Source organism: Salvelinus fontinalis, chromosome 25, assembly GCF_029448725.1.
Source record: "Salvelinus fontinalis isolate EN_2023a chromosome 25, ASM2944872v1, whole genome shotgun sequence".
Classification (NCBI taxonomy): domain Eukaryota; kingdom Metazoa; phylum Chordata; class Actinopteri; order Salmoniformes; family Salmonidae; genus Salvelinus; species Salvelinus fontinalis.
Window position 1 is genome coordinate 7,825,292 of NC_074689.1, and position 22,065 is coordinate 7,847,356.

General features: G+C 44.6%; 1 protein-coding gene across 1 annotated transcript in view; it reads right to left on the bottom strand.

The window, feature by feature from the left end:
• LOC129822820 (cadherin-6-like) overlaps nucleotides 1-22,065 on the bottom strand; it is an 84,792-nt gene that overhangs the window by 37,662 nt on the left and 25,065 nt on the right. Inside the window, exon 2 of the mRNA XM_055881253.1 lies at nucleotides 10,211-10,646. Within this exon, the coding sequence (XP_055737228.1) occupies nucleotides 10,211-10,447 (237 nt within the window). The 5' untranslated portion in view covers nucleotides 10,448-10,646. The remainder of the gene's footprint in view (nucleotides 1-10,210; nucleotides 10,647-22,065) is intronic.

Genomic DNA, 22,065 nt, shown 5'->3' on the forward strand with positions numbered 1-22,065 from the left:
CCTCATAGCCTGGTTCCTCTCTAGGTTTCTTCCTAGGTTTTGGCCTTTCTAGGGAGTTTTTCCTAGCCACCGTGCTTCTACACCTGAATTGCTTGCTGTTTGGGGTTTTAGGCTGGGTTTCTGTACAGCACTTTGAGATATCAGCTGATGTAAGAAGGGCTATATAAATACATTTGATGGAGTGCTGCATCAGATGACCTGGCCTCCACAATCACCCGATCTCAACCCAATTGAGATGGTTTGGGATGAGTTGGACCGCAGAGTGTAGGAAAAGCAGCCAACAAGTGCTCAGCATATGTGGGAACTCCTTCAAGACTGCTGGAAAAGCATTCCAGGTGAATCTGGTTGAGAAGGCCAAGAGTGTGCAAAGCTGTCATCAAGGCAATGGGTGGCAACTTTGAGGAACCTCAAATATAAAATACATTTTGATTTGTTTAACACTTTTTTGGTTACTACATGATTCCATATGTGTTATTTCAATGTAGAAAATAGTAAAATAAGTAAATGAATACGTCTGTCCAAACTTTTGACTGGTACTGTATATATATTTAGCCAAAACATATTGTGGATTCAAAATGATGCAGACAATTACACTGATAGAAGCCACAATCAATCAGCAAAATATTACATCTGATTTACCCCCCCCCCACCCCACCCCAAAAAATAAAATAAAGATATACTGTATATAAATAAATAAACTCTGCAAGATCCATTAATCATAACATTTATGAATGATAATAATATATTCATTCATTCATTAAACATTTTTTTCATCACATAATTTTTAAGGAGATGGGAGATGGAATATTGTATTATTTTGTATGTATGTTATTAGCACAGCAAATGTCATGGTAGACACATTTGGCTGCCATTTGAGTATCACAGCATTCTTGGGCATGCTTATGGTTTTAGACAAGACCCTTAGTCCAACCAGCCAGTTACCCTTTTAGCCCTGTGGTCTCCGCCAATAGTCTGAGTGTGTCCCAAATGGCAACCTATCACCTATGTAGTGCACTACTTTTGACTAGGGCCCATAGGGACTTAGTTGACTCATATAGACACCAACTAGCCTTCCTGGCATCAATTGTAAATTCAAAATAAACTGTAATAGATTTTAATAAATAAACACTTGATTGTAAAACATATATTTCAGAATAACATGTTGGGAATGAATCAAGTAAGCATGTATTTTTTTCTTTCATACAAACTTTTTCAAATTTTGGACTCACGATGCAGCTGAATTTATTTTCTCCTCTAATTTGAATATTACTTTTGCTGACAGAATTCGGAACAAAGAAAGTAACTACAGCAACGAAATGATAAAAATATGATTCCACAGCTGACTCAGCGGGAGAGAGAAGTCTTAAACGATTTTGACTGACAGCAGTTAGGGGAGAGGAAAGAGGAGAGAGAGCGAGAGATAGGAGTATTGGCCTAAGTTGTGTCCCAAATAGCACCCTATGCCCTATACACTGCACCACTTTGACCAGAGCACTATATTATTCCACTATATAGGGAATAGGATGCCATTTGGGACGGGCCCCTAGTATCTTATTCAGACATCTCGTCCTGCTCCCTGTAACACTGTCAGACAGATGTTCAACAGCCTCGTCACTGCCCGACCTCATCACACCCCATAACGCAGAGGGACACACAGGAGACACACACCACACACATGCATGCACACACACACAGGAGAGACACATTGCTAAAGTTCCCTAATCTCTCTGTCTCTCTGTCTCTCTCTCTCTCAATTTAATTCAAGGGGCTTTATTGGCATGGGAAACATATGTTTAAATTGCCAAAGCAAGTGAAATGGATAAACAAAAGTGAAATAAGCAATAAAAAGTGAACATTAAATATTAACTCACACAAGTTCCAAAATAATAGAGACATTTCAAATGTCATATTATGTCTTTATACACTGTTGTAACGATGTGCAAATAGTTAAAGTACAAAAGGGAAAATAAATAAACATACACATGGGTTGTATTTACAATGGTGTTTGTTCTTCACTGGTTGCCCTTTTCTTGTGGCAAAAGGTCACATCTTGCTGCTATGATTGCACACTTTGGTATTTCAACCAATAGATACAGGAGTTTAATCAAAATTGGATTTGTTTTCAAATTCTTTGTGGGTCTGTGTAATCTGAGGGATATATGTGTCTCTATGGTCATACACTTGGCAGGAGGTTAGGAAGTACAGCTCAGTTAACACCTCATTTTGAGGGCAGTATGTGGATAGTATGTCTTCTCTTGGTCTCCAGGTCTGCCTATGGCGACCTTTCTCAATAGCAAGGCTATGCTCACTGAATCTGTACATAGTCAAAGCTTTCGTTAATTGTGGGTCAGTCACAGCGGTCCGGTATTCTGCCACTGTGTACTCTCTGTTTAGAGTCAAATAGCATTCTAGTTTGCTCTGTTTTTTTTGTTCATTCTTTCCAATGTGTCAAGTAATTATCTTTTTGTTTTCACATGATTTGATTGGGTCATGATTGTCCTGGGTCTCTGTGGGGTCTGTTTGTGAACAGAGCCCCAGGACTAGCTTCCTTAGGGGACTCTTCTCCAGGTTCATCTCTCTGTAGTTGATGGCTTTGTTATGGAAGGTTTGGGAATCCCTTCCTTTTAGGTGGTTGTAGAATTGAGCGCCTCTTTTCTGGATTTTGATAATTAGCGGGTATCGGCCTTCTGCCTGAAAGAATCTGTGCAGAAGATCTAGGTGCTGCTGTAGACCCTCCTTGGTTGGGGACAGAAGCACTAGGTAATCTGCAAACAGTAGACATTTGACTTCAGGTAGGGTAGGGTTAGGCTGGATGCTGCAGACTGTTCTAGTGCCCTTGCCAATTCGTTTATATATATATTGAAGAAGGTCGGGCTTAAGTTGTATCCCTGTCTCTCCCCATTGCCCTGTGGAAAGAAAAGTGTGTCTTTTTTGCAAAATTTAACCGCACACTTTGTGCACATGGATTTTATAATGTTGTATGTTTTTCCCCAACACCACGTTCCATGAATTTGTATAGCAGACCCTAATGTCACATCGAGTTAAACGCTTTCTTGAAGTCAACAAAGCATGAGAAAACTTTGCCTCTGTTTTGGTTCGTTTGTTTTTTTGTCAATTAGGATGTGCAGGGTGAATACGTTATCTGTCATAAAGTAACTTGGTAAAAAGCCAATTTAACATTTGCACAGCACATTGTTTTCACTGAGGAGATGTACAAGTCTGCTGTTAATGATAATGCAGAGGATTTTCCCAAGGTTGCTGTTGACACATCCCACGGTAGTTATTGGGATCAATGTCTCTCCACTTTTGTGGGTTGGGGTTATCAGTCCTTAGTTACAAATATTGGGGAAGATTCCAGAGCTAAGGATGATGTTAAAGAGTTTAAGTATAGCCAATTGGAATTTGTGGTCTGTATATTTGATTATTTCATGAAGGATACCATCAACAGAACAGGCCTCATTGTTGTTAATTTTCTTAGATTGTATGCTTGACAGTTTTTTATTTGATAGGGAAGCTGAAAGGTCAAAGATACTGTTTAGGCTTTCTACTGCCAAGTTTACACCTTCACTATTACAGTGAAATGATTTGTCCAGGAAGTTGTCTAAAAAAGCTTGAATTTGTTGGTGCCTAATTGTTTTTTGGTTGGTTTCTACACTACTTTCCTTCAGTCTAAAGCATTTCTTAATATTGTGCCGTTCATTTGGCTTTGATGCCTCAGTTTTGAATATTGCTCTGTTCAGGTAGTCTGTGATTTTGCTGTGATCTGATAGGGGTGTTAGTAGGCTGACTGTGAATGCTCTTAGAGACTCTGGGTTGAGGTCAATGATAAAGTAATCTACAGTACTACTGCCAAGGGATGAGCTGTAGGTGTACCTACCATAGGAATCTCCTCGGAGCCTACCATTGACTATGTACAGACACAGCGTATGACAGATCTGCAGGAGTTGTGACCCATTTTTGTTGGTTGTTTTGTCATAGTTTTGTCTTGGGGGGGCATATTTGGGAGGGAATACTGTTACCTCTAAGTAGGTGTTTGTCCCCCTGTGTGCTGAGGGTGTCAGGTTCTTGTCCAGTTCTGGCATTTAGGTCGCCACAGACTAGTACAGTATATGTCCCTGGGCCTGGAAATGGTAGATCTCCCCCTCTAGGATGGAGAAGCTGTCATCTATTGGGGGATATAGGTAGTACAGAGTGGGTTAGGTCTGCTCTATACCAAATTAGCATACCTCCTGAGTTTCTTCCCTGTTTCACCCCTGTTAGTTTGCTGGATGGGACTACCAGCTCTCTGTAACCTAGTGGGCAACCAGTGGGTCCGTCTCCTCTATACCATGTTTCTTGTAGGATGCCACGTCTATATTTACAATTTCTTTGATGAAGTCTGGGTTCCTGCTCTTTAGGCCAAAGGCAGATGACCTCAGACCTTGTATATTCCAGGATGAGATAGTAAAAGCTTTGTGTTCCATAGTGTCTAGTGTTGTTTTCGTGTGATTTAGGCCCAGACCATTACAGTAGGTGTGAGCAGAGTATGTTGAGCATCTGATACATTACCTCTCAGGTTACAGGATGGGGCTTTGGGGGGGTTGCATTAGTGGGGCTTGGGCCTGTTAATCTGTTCACGGCCAGGGTATATGTGAGTCTCTCTGTCACTCTCTCTCACACACTCACACACTCACATACACTAGGCAGACAGGGGCTTATCGCCTTAATCAACAAACACAGCAAATGTGTGCTCCAGGTCGCCGCCGGAGACCGAGGCGTTGCCATGGCACAGATACAGAAAGAGCTTCTGTGTGTGCCATATTACAAACTCATACCCCTCTCTATGCCAAGGTGAGCAGCTGGGGATGGGGGAGCATGAAAAGAAGCCGAGAACAGAGAAGAGCCCCCCCCCTTGGGGACTCTGAGGCTGGACTGCTCCCCACATAGCCTACGGGTTTGTCCCAAATGACACCCTAGTCCCTATGAAGTGCACTACTTTTGATAGGGCTCTGGTCAAACACATTGCACTATGTATGAATAGGGTGCCATTTGGGACGCATGTTATGTATGTTTCAGGCAGACACTGACTCAAACACAGCTAGACTAACTAGGGGTGGGATGCCAGCCTAACCCTGTGCATTATTATGCCTCTAATTTGCTTCTTTCCATTCATTTCCGGCCCATTACTGTGGGGTAAGCAGGGCCGGGTGGTGAAGGGAGAGGAGCAGAGGGGAGCTCGGGGGGAGAATATAGATAGAATATAACTGCTTGCTTGGGATGCGGGAAGAGACCATACCCACCAGGCCTAGCGAACCACTGGGGCCTATCAGGGTCTGTAAATACTTTATGAGATATGATCGTACAGCACAAATACTCCTCAACCACAGGCCATTAACCATTTTCACTAGGAATGTGCCCTTTGGTAAAGCAGGAAAATAATGAAATAAGCAAACAAACTCTCCCCCAGTGACAGCCCAGGCTCTCTGAGGTACGATATGCGGCTCGACTGCTAATGAGACTCACTGTACGATGATTCTCTTTTCTTCCTCCAGGAAAACCAACCACCCGGCCCGTACACACCAAGACAACAACCAATATATGCGTCCCAAATGGCACCATATTCCCTATTTACTGCACTACTTTTGAGAAGTGCCCATAGGGCTCTGGTCAAATGTAGTGCACTATGTAGGGAATAGGGTGCTATTAGGGACATACGAAACCAGTAACACTGACTGGGCTATGGGTTACTTCTCCAGTCGTTTATTTTTCTCCTTTTCCATCCTTTCATGCATCTCCTTCATTCATCTGCCTTTGTTTTATTCCTACCTTTGTTCGGGAGAGATTTCATCTGATTTAATTTGTTAGCATTTCAGAACCCAATAAAGAAATCATAAAAGTAACTCCGGAGACGGAGTTTATAGGATAACTTTTAAAGGAGGGATAAGGGGAAAGCTGGGGGAAGAGGGGGACCTAATTCAACTGCAGTAGTTTCATAATTTTATCTGTGTGTCTAAAGCAAGAGAAGCAACCCCTTGGCGGCATCCCCAATTGCACCCTAGTCCCTATATAGTGCAATACTTTTGACGAGGGCCCTTAGGGTGCCATTTGGGACTCAGGCCTTGTTTATAACCTGCCATTGTGTTATTTCCAATTAATTCTCTCCTTCTCTAACAAAAATAGTATTGTTCTGTGCTGTGTTCCCTCACTCAGAGTCAACCTGTTGCTCCGATTTGGAGCCTGTGATGTGTGTGTGTGTGCGTGCGTCTAACTATTCTTGTGGGGAACAGAAGTCCCTACAAGAATAGTAAACCAAAAAAAATTGACCAACTGGGGACATGTCAAATGCTATTTCTAATGTGTTTAGGGATAAGGTTAGAATTAGTGTCAGGTTAGGTTCTTGGGTTAGGGTTACTGTAGGGTTAAGAGTACGGGTTAGGTTTAGGGGAAATAGGGTTTTGAATGGGACTGAATTGGTGTCCCCACAAAGTTAGCTGTACAAGACCGTGTGTGCGTGTGTGCACGCGTGCGCAAAGGTCCCGGAATCTGTGTGTATTTGTGTGATAACACACATCGCTCAGAAAGGCTTTATTAAGTGAAACACTCCTCCATGGCTTAATGCCTAAATGGTGTCTATCTTCAGTAGAAAGGCTCTTAATTTAAGGGTCAGACACACAAAGAAATCTGACTGCTAATAGGTAGGCTACTTAGCACCTCTGCCCAGACTGTCGTCAGTAAAAAAAAAAAGATATATATATTTTAAATTTTACCCCCTTTTCTCCCCAATTTCGTGGTATCCAATTGTTAGTAATTACTATCTTGTCTCATCGCTACAACTCCCGTACGGGCTCGGGAGAGACGAAGGTCGAAAGCCATGCGTCCTCCGAAACACAACCCAACCAAGCCGCACTGCTTCTTAACACAGCACGCCTCCAACCAGGAAGCAAGCCGCACCAATGTGCTGGAGGAAACACCGTGCACCTGGCCACCTTGGTTAGTGCACACTGCGCCCGGCCCGCCACAGGAGTCGCTGGTACGCGATGAGACAAGGATATCCCTACCGGCCAAACCCTCCCTAACCCGGACGACGCTAGGCCAATTGTGCGTCGCCCCACGGACCTCCCGGTCGCGGCCGGCTGCGACAGAGCCTGGGCGCCAACCCAGATTCTCTGGTGGCGCAGCTGGCGCTGCTATGCAGTGCCCTAGACCACTGCCCCACCCGGGAGGCTCCACGCAGTACATTTTATGTTGTTCACATGGAACAGTTTAATCTTAAATACTGCAGACCACAAGGTGGCAGTCTTGTATGGTAGTCTTGTGCCTGCTGTAGCTAATGTAAGCTAACTGGCAAGCTGCTAGCTAGCTAGAATTTGTAGAAAACTCTTGTTGATAGTAACCAGTTGGCCACAACTAGATAACTAGCGTAGTTAGCAACATAATTAAATCACAATGGATTTGTTTTTTAATGAAGCAGCTGCCCTTTTAGCTGTTGAGATGCTAACTGTTTAGCTAACATTAGCTAGCAAGCAAACTGGCACTGGCAGTATGGGATAATGGAGAGTGAATTAAAATATTTCTTCATTGTCTTTCTAGATAGCTAGGTTGGTAAAGCATTTAGTGTTGTATGCATTGTGCTGTACTTACCACCCCATTACTTTTATATCTAGACTTAAAATATGTATTTTACAGCTTTATTGTTTTAGTTAGAACAATTTTGATGAAAAGGGGGTGGATTACACTGGGAAAAGTGCCCTCTTTTTACCTTTTTCATGTCACTTCTGTCAGCTCCCCCACGTGGAGAATCGTGCTCTCTGATTCGCTCAAAGTCAGGTTCTCGGCCACTAACGAGCATGAGATACTACGAACAACCTCCAACTGTGGCAATTAGATTTCTCAGTGTGTCTGTACCAGGGGTTGGATCTGGTTCAGGGAACAGAACCGAAAACAACAAACATTTTCAATGAACAGAACGGAACCTGGAACGAAAGTTATCCATACTGTTCCGAAACAGAACCGTTATTTGAAAAGCATGGGAACCGGTTAATAACAATATTTTAAGTTCCAGAAATGTTTCTCTCGTCCCTCAAAAAACACTGGCAAAAAAGCAGCTATGCGAAGCCCCCACTTTGTCACTCAGAAACGTATTCCAGTGTCTGCCTGCAAGCTGAAAATCTTTGCCAGTGTGTGTGCGTGTTTAGGCTGCCTGCCCCTTCTCCCTCCGAACCATAGGCTACTGTACAAGTGTGATTCAGAAGATAGGAAGATATATATTAATTAGCTAGAGAATAATTGATCAACTTTTTTCAATGCTAGTTAATGATACTTTAGGTCCAAACCCTCCCTAGGGGAGGGTTTGGCCGGGGGGCTTTCCTTAGCTAATTGCGCTCTAGCAACTCCTTGTGGCACGCTCGTGCGCTTGCAAGTTGACTTCAGTCATCAGTCAAACAGTGTTTCCTCCGACACACTGGTGTGGCTGAGCAAGCAGTGTACGCAGTGTGATAAGAAGTAGCGTGGTCACGCATATATAAAAAAAGCTCCTCCTAGGTATAGCTCTGTGGACCTAATTCAGATAATGCATGTAATAACACGATGCCCAGCGCTTCAAGCCTCCTCCTTAATAATCCTTTCTCGCTCTCTCCCCACCCGTAAAATGTAAGTCGCATCTTGCGCCATAAGCTACACTTGTCTGTCCATCACGCATGTAAACAGCTACCTTTCCAGCTATATCCGTACTGATTGGTGAAGTAATTTAAGGAGCTAAATATGAAAAACATACATCTCATAAGGAAGAGAAAGGAACGATATAAACCGTTTGTTTTTTGGGGGTTCGAACCAGTTCAGAACGTTGTTTTGCTAGTCGGAACAGTGGAATAGAATGATAAAAAGTGTTTCTGTTCAGAATGAAATGACTGGAGAAAATGTTTTCGTTCCATCCCCACGGCCGCACCGCAGCTCAAAGGTTTGTTGCTGTGAGTGTGAGTGCTGTCTATTAGGACTTTACACAGTAAAAGATGAGCCTCCACAACAATCAGTGCTCAAAGGAGATAAAGTGTGTTGATTATGCTCCAGTGGTTGACTTTTGATATCGAACGTCTTATACGTTCTTTTATTATTTTTCTTGTCTTTATTTCTTGTCTTTTTTTGTGTTCTTTTTTTTTTCTTCCTGTCTAACCGTCTTTTCTTCTATTTTCTCGTTTTTGTTCTTCCTCTCCTCTGCTTCGTTCGTTCACGAGCTGTGTAATCCTTTTAGAAGCAAGGCTGCAAGTCTCACTTGGGGACGACGTTATGTTGTGGAATCTCATTTGGGTTGGATGACTCTGTCCTCTGGACGGACGAAGGGAGGGACTGACGTCACGGTCACGAATGCAAAGCAAACATCCCCTATTCATTCATGGGTGCGTCCCAAATGGCACCCGATTCTCTATATAGTGCGCTACATTTAATGGGACAAATCCCAATCCTCACAAAGGAATCCTCACTTTCTTCCTCCTCACTCACTCGTCCTAAAATGGCTGGGATGCTTCACTTTAACAGTCTCCTCAATTACAGTACGTAGTACGACAGAGTGATGTCTTGACTAGCATGTCATGCATGGGCTTTTTTAATATTCTTCCTTGTAGGCATACTCTCCGCAATGCTATCTAGGTCAAAGTTGTGTTTTTTGTTGGACAAATAATGGCTGTAAGAAGCCTGTGTGTTTGGCTGTAGGGGTCCGCTACCTCCGTAGGATGCTTTGATACTCTAACTGGAGTTGACGTCGGCCGAGCTACCACATATAGTTGCTGACATATAGTTGCTACCTCCGTAGGATGCTTTGATACTCTAACTGGAGTTGACGTCGGCCGAGCTACCACATATAGTTGCTGACAGTCAGCACTAAACAAATCAGACAACTCTACATTTGACTCAGCCTAGGAGGCAGTGCTATGGGTACAGCTTTCCCCTAGGTACAGCTTCAGGATCAGCTTTCCCTCTCCCAATCTTATAGTAGGCCATTAGTGGGGGAAATGCTAAATTGACCCAAATCATTGTCTAGGTGTAATGGTGAGATATAGTATCCCGACCAGAATTCACTCTGGGAAATGATCACATGTGAGGTGTATGGATTATACTGCATAAATTGTGTTATTACTGACAAATGCATGTCTTATTCAACCAACCAACATCACATTTTTCATTATAATGAAAAAAAAAAACGAAAAGAGTGAAAGAGAGAGTTAACATCATGCTGTACCTTTCCGACATACTGGTTATCCAACCCTGTGTACTCCTCCAGCAGGAAGAACTGATTCCACATCCATCCTCGTTTGGAGCGTCTCAGAGGCACTCCGTTGGCGTCCTGCCCCGTCAGCGTCAACGCCGCCCCCCGCCGACCCCCTGTAGTCCTCTTCAGGGCCCGCAGCCCGTCCCCATGGGAACACAGGTACGCCCAGAGGACCAGCAGGAGAGGGACAGTTCTGCCTCTCAACATGACTGCCAGGTCAGTAGTTACAAAGCTTCAACCACAGATTGAATGCAGTTTATGGTCTCTTCCCTCTGGGTGTTAGTGTGAAATGATCAGTGGTCTTTAGTCAGACATTTAGTTATTGGGTCACTCCTCCTGGTCTGGGTGTGGGTCTGCAGCAGCGTGGGCCATCAGTCTGCCGTTAGGGCCCAGGTCCAGCCAGCATCTGGAACATAGAACACACAGTCAGGATGTCAGTACTGTTAGACAAGTTTGCTACTATGATCAAATGTAGGATTCTGTAGCATCGCTCTCAGAAATGACACTTCCAATTGCCTCTTTAAAGAAATAGGAGTCGATATAATCATAGTCTAATTCTCCATTCACACTTTGACACAGCAATACAGGGCTTTTTGGAATACTACACATCTATTATGTACAAAACCCTAAGGACACCTGCTCTTTCCATGACATAGACCGACCAGGTGAAAGCTATGATCCCTTATTGATGTCACTTGCTAAATCCACTTCAGTAAGTGTAGTTGAAAGAGACCGGTTAAATAAGGATTTTTAAGCCTTGAGACAATTGAGACATGGATTGTGTATGTGTGGTATTCAGAGGGTGAATGGGCAAAAAATTAATGTAAGTGCCTTTGAACGGAGTATGGTAGTAGGTGCCAGGCGCACCGGTTTGCGTCAGGAACTGCAACTCTGCTGGGGTTTTTACGCTCAACAGTTTCCTGTGTGTATCAAGAAGGGTCCACCTCCCAAAGAACATCCAGCCAACTTGACACAACTGTGGGGAAGCCTTGGAGTCAACATGGGCCAGCAACCCTGTGGAACTCTTTCGGCACCTTGTAGAGACCGTGACCTGACGAATTGAAACTGTTCTGAGGGCGAAAGGAAGATGTTCCTAATGTTTTGTATACTTTTGTTTACTGTGTATACTGCCACACATCATATCTCAGTTAAGAAACTAAATGAACATTTAATAGACAGCCAGGTCTGCAACATTAGCTTGTCGTATCTCTTTAAACAATCTGCGTGGTAACACATTGTTATCAGAGCCAGCAGGCTGTCATTGGAGACCCTGAGCAATGTCAACCTGAGTTTATTACTTTGAGATCAATATAAAGATACTGTGTCTTATTATTATATTTTATTTAACTAGGCAAGTCAGTTAAGAAAAAAATCTTATTTACAATGACGGCCTACCCCGGCCAAACCCTCCCCTAACCCGAATGACGCTGGGCCAATTGTGCGCCGCCCTATGGATCTCCCAATCACAGCCAGTTGTGTTACAGCCCAGGATCGAACCAGGGTCTGTAGTGACGCCTCTAGCACTGTGATGCAGTGTCCAAAATGACTGTTTGCAAACCACAAAATGGGGCCCTGTCATGAAAGCACAGATCACACACTCACTCACTCACTCACTCACTCACGCACTCACTCACTCAAAAAACAGTCCACGAGGGAGGACATGTATACTTCTCCTATGCTCTTTATTCCTGTCTGGGTGCGGTCCAGGCCGACGGTGTGGCACCGTTGAGGAGCAGGCACTGGGTTATCAGTGGGCACACTGGGAACTAGCAGCACCATTATCACATACAGATTGTGTCCCAAATGGCGCCTTATTCACTTTATAATGCACTACTTTTGACCAGGGCCCATACTATTACTGGTCAAAAGTAGTCCACTATCTAGGGAATAGGGTGTCATTTGGGGGACACACACACACACACACAGGCTCGGCTCAGATAGAGAGATGCAGACCCCTATACGGCAGCTCTGCTTTTCACAGGACAAAAAGGAAAAATTATCTGGACCTGCATGCAGAAAGTGGATGGAGATGGAGCTAGAAAGAGAGAGGGAAAGACAGAATGGTCGAGACACATTGAGAAGCTGAGATTGAGATGAAGGGAGAGGGAGGGTCAGGTTAGGGTGGGCAAAGACAGATGGAGGGAGAGATGGAGAGAGAGGGAGGGTCAGACTAGGCAGAGAGAGAGAGGATAGAGAGAAAGGGAGAGATGGAGGGTGTGAAGGAGAGGTAGACATGTCCTGTCAGAGCAGAGTCAGCAGGACAGTCAGGAGAGGAGCTGTGTGTGTTTGTGTGTGTGTGTTTATCAGCGCGTGTGTGTGAGCATGTGAGCATATGAGTGTGTGTGTGTGTGTGTGTGTGTCTAGCCCATCCATTACCCTACCTGTCTTCTCTCTCTCCTTCTAGCCATCCAAGCCAAGGCTTCTCTCCCTGCCCCCCCCCCCCACACCCTCCCTCCCTGCTTTCAACCCTCTTTTCCCCTTATGAGGCAAAACGTAAATGGTAAAAGTTGATGGGTTAGGTCCCCCTTTCTCTTTTCCATCATGCCTTGCAGTTTATTATAGCCTATGTCAAAGCTCCTCTCCTCTAATTTGCCTGCTGTATGCGCTTCAGCTGATATTCATTATCATAGGGATTTTCAGACGCTTGCTATGCGGGAGTCACTTTGCATGTGTCCTTTGCCTGCCTCAGCAGGGGAATAAGAACCCATTGGTCACAACAGACAGCAGGTGAGAGTGACGGCCTGTCATCCGTTTAATAATGTCCAGAGCGGGAATATAGGTCACATCCCAAATGGAATCCTATTTCCTATCATGCACTACTTTTGAACATGGCCCATAATCAACCAATAGGGCTCTGGTCAAAAGAAGTGCACTACTGTATGTAGGAAATAGGGTGCCATTTGGGACAGATCCATAGAGTACCCGAACCCATAGCCCACTCACAATCTCCCTCTAAGTAACTCTCACGTGGAAAGCTCTGGTTCAAATCTAAATATGAGCGTGTTCTTTTCCTTCTCTTCTATTTCCCTCCTTCTCTTTCCTCTCTTCTCTTTCCTCTCGTCTCTTTCCCTCCTTCTCTTTCCTCTTCCCCTCCTATATCCTCTTCTCTTTCCCTCCTTCTATTTCCTCTCTTCTATTTCCCTCCTTCTCTTTCCCTCCTTCTCTTTCCTCTTCCCCTCCTATTTCCTCTTCTCTTTCCTCTCTTCTATTTCCATCCGTCTCTTTCCATCCTTCTCTTTCCCTCCTTCTATTTCCTCTCTTCTATTTCCTCTCTTCTATTTCCTCTCTTCTATTTCCCTCCTTCTCTTTCCCTCCTTCTCTTTCCTCTTCCCCTCCTATTTCCTCTTCTCTTTCCTCTCTTCTATTTCCATCCGTCTCTTTCCATCCTTCTATTTCCCTCCTTCTCTTTCCCTCTCTTCCCCTCCTTCTCACCCCCCTTCTCTTTCCAAAGTCCCCACGCACTTGACTTTATGAATTTCCTTAATTGACGATGGTGAGGGAGCATGGGGGACTGGGAGCTATTGATTTGCTGTAGGACTCAGCAGTGTAGTTGGAAATACAATGTGGTCTCCGCGGTCACTTCTCAGAGCCTTCTAATACCTCCAGTCTTCAGCTACTAAACATGTGCGAACGTGCACACACACACACTTTCCCCGCCCACATTTCCCCACAATACACCATAATGAATTCTGTAAAACACATTTATATTTTACTGTACATTCTACAGTGTTTTTACTGTTGAAACTATAGAAACGTCTTACAGGATGGGTCGTCTACTCTAAAGAGCCCAAAGTGGGCAACCTGCACCCTTCTCTCTCTCTCTCTCACACACACACACACACACACACACACACACACACACACACACACACACACACACACACACACACACACACACACACACACACACACACACACACACACACACACACACACACACACACACACACACACACACACACAGTTCTGCTCTGGTGGGAGGCAGGCAGTCTGTCCTTTCAATAGATTTCTTCATAATGTCACCATGGAAGGCTGGAAGCTAATGCCTGACTAACTGTATGGAAAGGCCCTGCCTGCTGTCCCAAACGGCATCCTATTCCCTATGTAGTGCACTACTTTTAACTGTGAGGATACAAAAGTAGTACGCTGTAGGGAATAGGGTGCCATTTGGGACATTACCCCAGCTCTCTGACCCAGCTCTCTGACCCCATTGTTCTTCAGACAGTGGACCAGTAGCAGGTCAGTTACATCCAGAGCTTAGATTTCTCTACATCTGTGTGTGCCTGTGCCTGTGCGTGATGAGTATTTCTCCTCCCTTTTCTTGGTTCCCAGCCCCAGTGAGTGTCAGCATCATAATGAACCTGTGTAATGGAACATGACACCACAATTATATCCTCCCAGTTAAGAGAATGTGTTTACAACAACCCCAACACTGCTTGATTTTCTCCCTCCACCTTTAACTCCCTCTCTCTCCTTGCATCCAGTTCTGCACCATTTAATTGCAACTGTTTGGAGAAAAAAAAAGATTGCTTGAAATTGCCTGTCACAGATTGTCTGGAGTCACTACATACGGTAATAATACAGCATTGTGTTCCATACAGGGTGAGCAAAATGAATGTGTCTGCCGGCAATTTGGAGCCCAATGATTCTACACTCATACAATTACATGAAATAACATTTCAACTCATAACAATTAGCTATTAAGTATCTATTGCTCTTATCAAACACAGGAACACAGAGATAGAGATGGAGACACAGTGAGTCACACAAATATATCCATTGATGGCTTTTCCAGTGTGGATGTGTAACTACACCAAATACCATTGGTGGCATTTCGTGCATACTGTCTGGAGCCAGGCAGAACAGAACTGACCTAGGAGCAGCAGTCCTACCCATCCTACTCTTGTTCTCTTCTTTCTTTCTTCCTCTATCTCTCTCTTATTCCTCACACTCTCTATCTTACTCTCTCCCTCTCGCTCTAGGTCTTCCCTCTCTCTTCTTTCTCTCTCTCTCTTTCCCTCTCTTCTTCCTTTCGCTCTCTCTCTCTCTCTTTCCTTCCTTCCTTCCTCCCTCTTATCTCACTCTCTCCCTTTGTCTTTTTTCTCCTAATGAGAGAGGATGAGCGACACTGCGAGGCAGCACCCTATCGCGCCCGTTGAGCCACGGCAACCCAGACTTCCACGGCAACCCAGAAAGAGCCCCCAGGGGGGCAATTAAAAGTGAGAGAGGAGAATGTCAGCCAGGGGTGAGCAAGGGTGGGGGGGGGGGGTAGTTGGGGGGTAGAAGGGGTTGGCAGGTACACAGCCCTGTTACAAACCACAGAGGAGGTCCTTAAAGGCTGCTAATGTGTGACACTGTCAGCGACAGGTTGTTTCACAGTTTCCATTCCCTTTGCCTTGACTCGTGGTCACCTCCCTCTGACCTAACTTTATTTAACTTTAAGAGCTTCATGCTTTATGTCCTAAATGGCACACTATTCCCAATGTAGTGCACTAATTTTCAGCAGGTCCCTGGTTAAAGTAGTGCACAACATAGGGAATAGGGTGCCATTTGGGATGCGTGCACAGACACAGACAGAGGTACTCCTATAGTATCCCTCTTCTTCTTGGCTAAATTTATCACTAAATCCCACTTGGTGCATTGGGAATAGTGCAGCTGACCCAAATACAACGCTTTGCTTATTTTGTGTCTTTCCTTCAGTTATTGTTCATATGTGGGTTGAGAGTTTACTAATCAGTTGGCTGTCGGTGAGAGGATGCGAAGCAAACAGATGGGATACTGGGGGAGGGTTAGGTTGCCTTGTCCTCACATCACAAGGATGCGTCTAATCCCACTCCCTTTAAATGGGGATATGGCTATTCCGCTGAGAGGAGGCGAGGCGATTGGCAAAACAAGTTTTTTTAACCTTTTAAAATATGTAACCTAGTCCAAGTCAGAATGGCCCATAGGGCAAGAGCCAATCTCTTGTTTCTGTAGCGTGAGGCAGCTTGATGTAAAAGTACACCCTTTGGACAGGATGCTTGTCTATCACAATGTTTTTAGTAACGAGCCAAACCATTGGGTAGCTAGTGTTTGGCTGGCTGGCTGTCCTTGTTTTGCCAATCTCCTCGTCTCCTCTCAGCGGAATAGCCATAGGACTTTCTAGATTCTCATTCTGAAACCTGTCAATATATATTGATCTTTGGTTTCGCTGGGGGTGAATGTCTAGACGCAGCTGTGTCTTAAAAGTATTTTCATGTCGCCTTACTTCAATAATGACTGAGGATTCAGCCGAGGAACTGGAAGATGTGGAGAAGTATGTAGCAAACGGAGTAATTCACCTTTACAGAGAAGTGGTGTGCGAGAGGTGTATGTTCACCCTTTCTCTCCAAGGAAAGTTTGAGATATTCAAGGTTCCTCCTCTTGTTTGTACTCATTGTTGGCTTTACTCAGGCTGTTTTGGGGTAATTAGTAGGACCTGTCTATTCTCTTAGGGTCCCCTTAAGGCTGAACCATAATCACACCTTAGTCACATCTCCTAACTGTACTCAGGGGAAGAGAAACAACCCTCAGCTCTATCTGAACCAGGTTAATACAGGCTGTCATATCCCCATTTAAAGAGAGTGTGTTCAAGCTCTTGAAAGGAACATGACTCCATCATCAAGTTTGCCAATGACACAACAGTGGTAGGCCTGATCACCAACAAGATGAGACAGCCTATAGGGAGGAGCTCAGAGACCTGGCCGTGTGGTGCCAGGACAACAACCTCTCCCTCAATGTGATCAAAACAAAGGAGATGATTGTGGACTACAGGAAAAGGAGGACCGAGCAATCCTCCATTCTCATCGATGGGGCTGCAGTTCCTGAGAGCTTCAAGTTCCTTTGGTGTCCACATCACTAACAAACTATCATGGTTCAAACACACTAAGACAGTCGTGAAGAGGGCAATATAACGCCTATTCCCCGTCAGGAGACTGAAAAGATTTGGCATGGGTCCTCAGATCCTCAAAAGGTTCTACAGCTGCACCATCGAGAGCATCCTGACTGGTTGCATCACTGCCTGGTATGGCAACTGCTCGGCCTCCGACCGCAAGGCACTACAGAGGGTAGTGCGTACGGCCCAGTACATCACTGGGGCCAAGCTTCCTGCCATCCAGGACCTCTATACCAGGCGGTGTCAGAGGAAGGCCCTAAAAATTGTCAAAGACTCCAGCCACCCTAGTCATAGACAGTTCTCTCTGCTACCGCATGGCAAGAGGTAGTGGAGCGAAAAGGCTTCTACCCCCAAGCCATAAGACTCCTGCACAGCTAATCAAAGGGCTACCCAGCTCTCTTTTACTCTGCTGCTACTCTCTGTTTATTATCTTTACATAGTCACTTTAACTCTACCTACATGTACATATTACCTCAATTACCTCGACTAACTGGTGCCTCCGCAAATTGACTCTGTACCGGAACCCCCTGTATATAGCATCGCTATTGTTATTTTAAATTCATTATTTGTAACTTTTATTTTCAATTTTTTTACTTAGCTATTTTCTTCTTAAAACTTCTTAAAGGCATTGTCGGTTAAGGGCTTGTAAGTAAGAATGTCACTGTAAGTTTCACTGTAAATTCACTGTAACTACCTGTTGTAGTCGGCGCATGTGACAAATAACATTTGATTTGATCTGACAGTATGTAGAAGTGCATCTGGAATATGATGGTTTATCGTAACGGCTTGCTGACACCTCTCCGTCCACGCCCGCTCTCAGAGTAGCAGAAGTAATACCCAGGCCATCAACCAATGAGTGCCTATCAATTAAGAAGGTTCAAACCAATAAGGAGGATGCATACTTCGATCATGCCCTGAACAAGTGCATGTCAGTGTGCATAATAACACTGATGTATATTTTCTCATACACAAGACAAACAAATTAGCCTGTACCATCCTTGTCAGGGGGAGGAGCTGTGTTAGTCTGTTGCATATCTGTCACAGGGTGGGGATGTATTAGCCCAAACCATCTCTGTCAATGTTCCGGGGGTGTTCCCTCAGCAATACATCCACATGTAGTGCTCCAGAGCTCATTGCAAACACATTACCTTGCCTGGCTGCACAAATGCTCCCCAAATAAATCATCAGATCTGGGCCAAGTCAATGAGACCGGTTCGTTTCTCTGTGTGTGTCCCAAATGCCACCCTATTCTCTATATAGTGCACTACTTTTGACCAGAGCCCTATGGGCCTATATAGGATTTAAGGTGCCATTCTGGGGCAGATATCTCATTATATCCAGCCCTGCTTCCATTCAGAGACGACCCCATCACTCAAATAAGCGCACTGCCGCCACCACTCACACTCAGAAAGAACACTTGTCTTTACTGCATGTATAGCCCAGTTTCGATACTGCAGACAGTATACTGGAGTAACCTTTTCTTGCCAGCCCATTTGTTGTCTTAACCTCTTCAGCTAGGTCGTGTGTGTTAAATTGAGGTTACTACTATACCAGCTCTCTCAACATACTGTTCTTTAATCCCAAGTCCTTTATCTCTTTCTTTTTATCTCTCTCTCTAGTCTAGTGGATGGCCCTGTGATTTTTACTGCCCTGGAGTGACATAGTAGTTAAGGAGACGTCTACCTCTCTCTCTCGCTCTCTCTTTTTCTCTCTCACTCAGCTGGACTCCTCACAGTGACTAAGGGCTAATAGATAGCTGGTGGTTTGATTCCCCCCAATGAGGCACCACCAGTCATGGAGCTCCTCCTAGATGAATGACATCTAGGACTCTGGTTGCAGACAGATGGGTCTGCTTTGTTGCTTAACAGGACAGGTCTAATCTGCGACGGAAGCTTACAAATAATAGTTAAAAGAAGGGGGTAGAGATGAGTATTCAGCTCAGTCTGTCGGTCTGTGACACCTACGTGACACACTGGTGGTTTTGTGATTCCTCTTTACAGCGTTTGATCAGAGCTCTATGGGCTGTGTCAGAGTCGATACGGACCAGACCTGTGTTCAGATAGTATTTGCTTTCTTTCAAATCAAACCCAGCTGAAGTTTTTGAATGGGAACAAATACTATTTAAACTTGTCTGGTGTCAGTGTGGTCTGGGCTGTCTGTCTACTGACGACCAGTGTTTACGTTTGTCCCAAATGACACGCTATTCCCTATTATAGTGCACTACTTTTTACCAGGGCCCATTAGACTCCAGTCGAAAGGTAGTGCACTATAGGGAATAGGGTGCCATTTAAAAAGTATCCTTTCAGTTGTTTACAATAGAGAAGGAGGAGAGTTCTCAGCGCGGGTTCGCCTGGCCTTACTCATTTCCTGTTTCGCCCAATGTGCCGCGGTATGGACCCCTCTATTCCTATGCAAATGGACCAGGTGTGTGTGCTTGTGTGCCGGTGTGTGTGTCTGTGTGTTCCAAGTGTATGTGCCTGCCGTACGCAGTCAAGTGTTGAAAGCCTATTCTCTCAACAGTTAACCCAATACACTGTCCACAGGAAAAATAAAATACCCCAAATATATCAACACAGAAATAAAACACACTCAAAACAAATGTAATTAAAAATGTGTTTTTATTTTCCATTATTCATTGTTTGGGTTGTTCTGATTTAATAACGTGCCTGGAGATTAGATCGACTGCTACCAAATCGTTACTTTTTCAAATGAATGGTGCAATTTTAAGGCGGACGCATTGATTGAGCAACACAAAGGTCAAGCTGCGCACTGTGCATTGAAAATCAGAGCAGCTGTTGCAGTCTCACGTTTAGTTTGTTCCAGTTCCCTCTCTCCCTCTTTTCTAGCCCGGTGGTGACAATTACAAACAGGGGGACCTTTATAAAAACACATTGCTATTCAAAACAGCAGGTCAGCTACAGAAAATAGATAAAGCCACAGACCCAATTGTCAGACAGCAATACATAATTCATGGGAGCTTAAACAGAAAGACGTTACAAATCTAAAGTGGTATGACGCTAACGAAATAATCTGTGGGGAGGAGAAAATATGTCTTTCTTATTCTTCCTTGACGGAGAAGAAGAATGAATTTTCCTGTAAGCTCACAGTACACCAGCACATTTTACATTATGGATGGTTCAGCCACACATGTAGTGTACATGCAGATGGTAGAGTCATACTTGCACTTTGTTTAGGTGTTTTGTATAGGCCTAGGCTTTTGACCTCTTTCTCAATTGGACATATAGTTATCTCATAATGTCTCTGGCTTAAAGCACCACTTAAGCATCTTGATATAAAAAAGAAACTTCCTCACACAGTGGAATAGCCTTGTCACCCATTGAATCACGGGGAGCATGTACTGTGCATGTATTGCGTGTGCAACTTTATAATACATTTCTAATTGGGATATAGCCTTGGAACATGTATTTACATAGTACCTCCATACGATGTACAACTAGATTATTGTACGGTATGGATAGATGCCCTTGTCCTAATGAAATGTGTGTTTGCCATGCTTCCATTCAGAAATACTGGTTATCCAACAGCACTCAATATCTCTGTGTTTCATTGTTTTCCTATGAATGGGTTGGTGGAATTAGCTTATTTCATCCTCTGTTGACCATGGCAGTGACCGCTCGCCCGTGCACGAGCACATGCATGCACGCACGCACACACACACACAGTGTACAGGACCCTCCACCACCATACAAAAAAAAACACAGATTTAATCATGCTCACCTTTCCTAGTGACCATGGTGACTTCCAGTGCATGTTTAATTATCAGGCACCTCAGGGGTCTGGCTGAACAACAACCCCAGCCACAGGTCACTGTGATACACTGCATCTGACCATATGGGCCCACGGGCAGAGAGGAGAGGGGGCAGAGAGGGGTGGACACAAGCCCTTGGCACCAGGCAAAGCTACCAGGCAGCCACGACCGGCTCACTAGACAAGGGCATAAGATTGAATATGAATTTGAGGATGCCTTATCGTACACGAGCCACATCACTAACATTTCAACCTCAGTTTCTATTCCATTTCACACCTGGGCTGTTACTGTACTGACAGGTACAGGAAAATGAGGTTTCATCCTAAGATACAGGATCACAACCAGCCTAGTTTTATTTTATTTAACCTTTATTTAACTAAGCAAGACAGTTAAGAACAAATTGTTATTTACAATGATGGCCTAACCTGGCCAAACCCGGATGACGCTGGGCCAATTGTGCGCCGCCCTATGGGACTCTCAATCACGGCCGGTTGTGATACATCCTGGATCAAACCAGGGTCTGTAGTGACGCCTCTAGCCCTGAGATGCTGTGCCTTGGGCCGCTGCGCCACTCGGGAGCCCTAGTCAAAGGAGGCAGTCTGTTAAGCATGTCTGTATAACCTTACCACCCAGCCTTGTTCCCCCACCACCCCTCTCCACCCTCTACCCGACCCCCATTGCCACCAACACGGCTCCAGCACGGTGGTATTTCAGATAAACAATCAATACCACATTAAAGAGGCAGAGGAGGCTACCTGGTCTTAAACAGCTAGATGAAGAAAATCATTCAGTCTAATGTCATGGGTGGACTACAGGCAACCAATCTCCCTCATGAATATCGAAAATGTAGGCCACTTTCTTTCATTATCCCCTGCCATCATTTCTTTGTGTTTGAGGTCAACACACACACACACACACACACACACACACAAACGCACGGACGCACACACGCACGCACGCACAAAAACATTTCTTTATCTTTTTCCCCTGCCTAGAGTCCCTGAATGAAAGCCCCCACTGCATTAAAAAAGTAATACCCTGTTTAAAAAAAAAAGGTGACCATGGATATTGGAGAGCCAGGCCTTTTTGCTTCGCGATCGATGGTGCAGAGCGAGGAATGGAAATGAACACAACTCCCAGGCC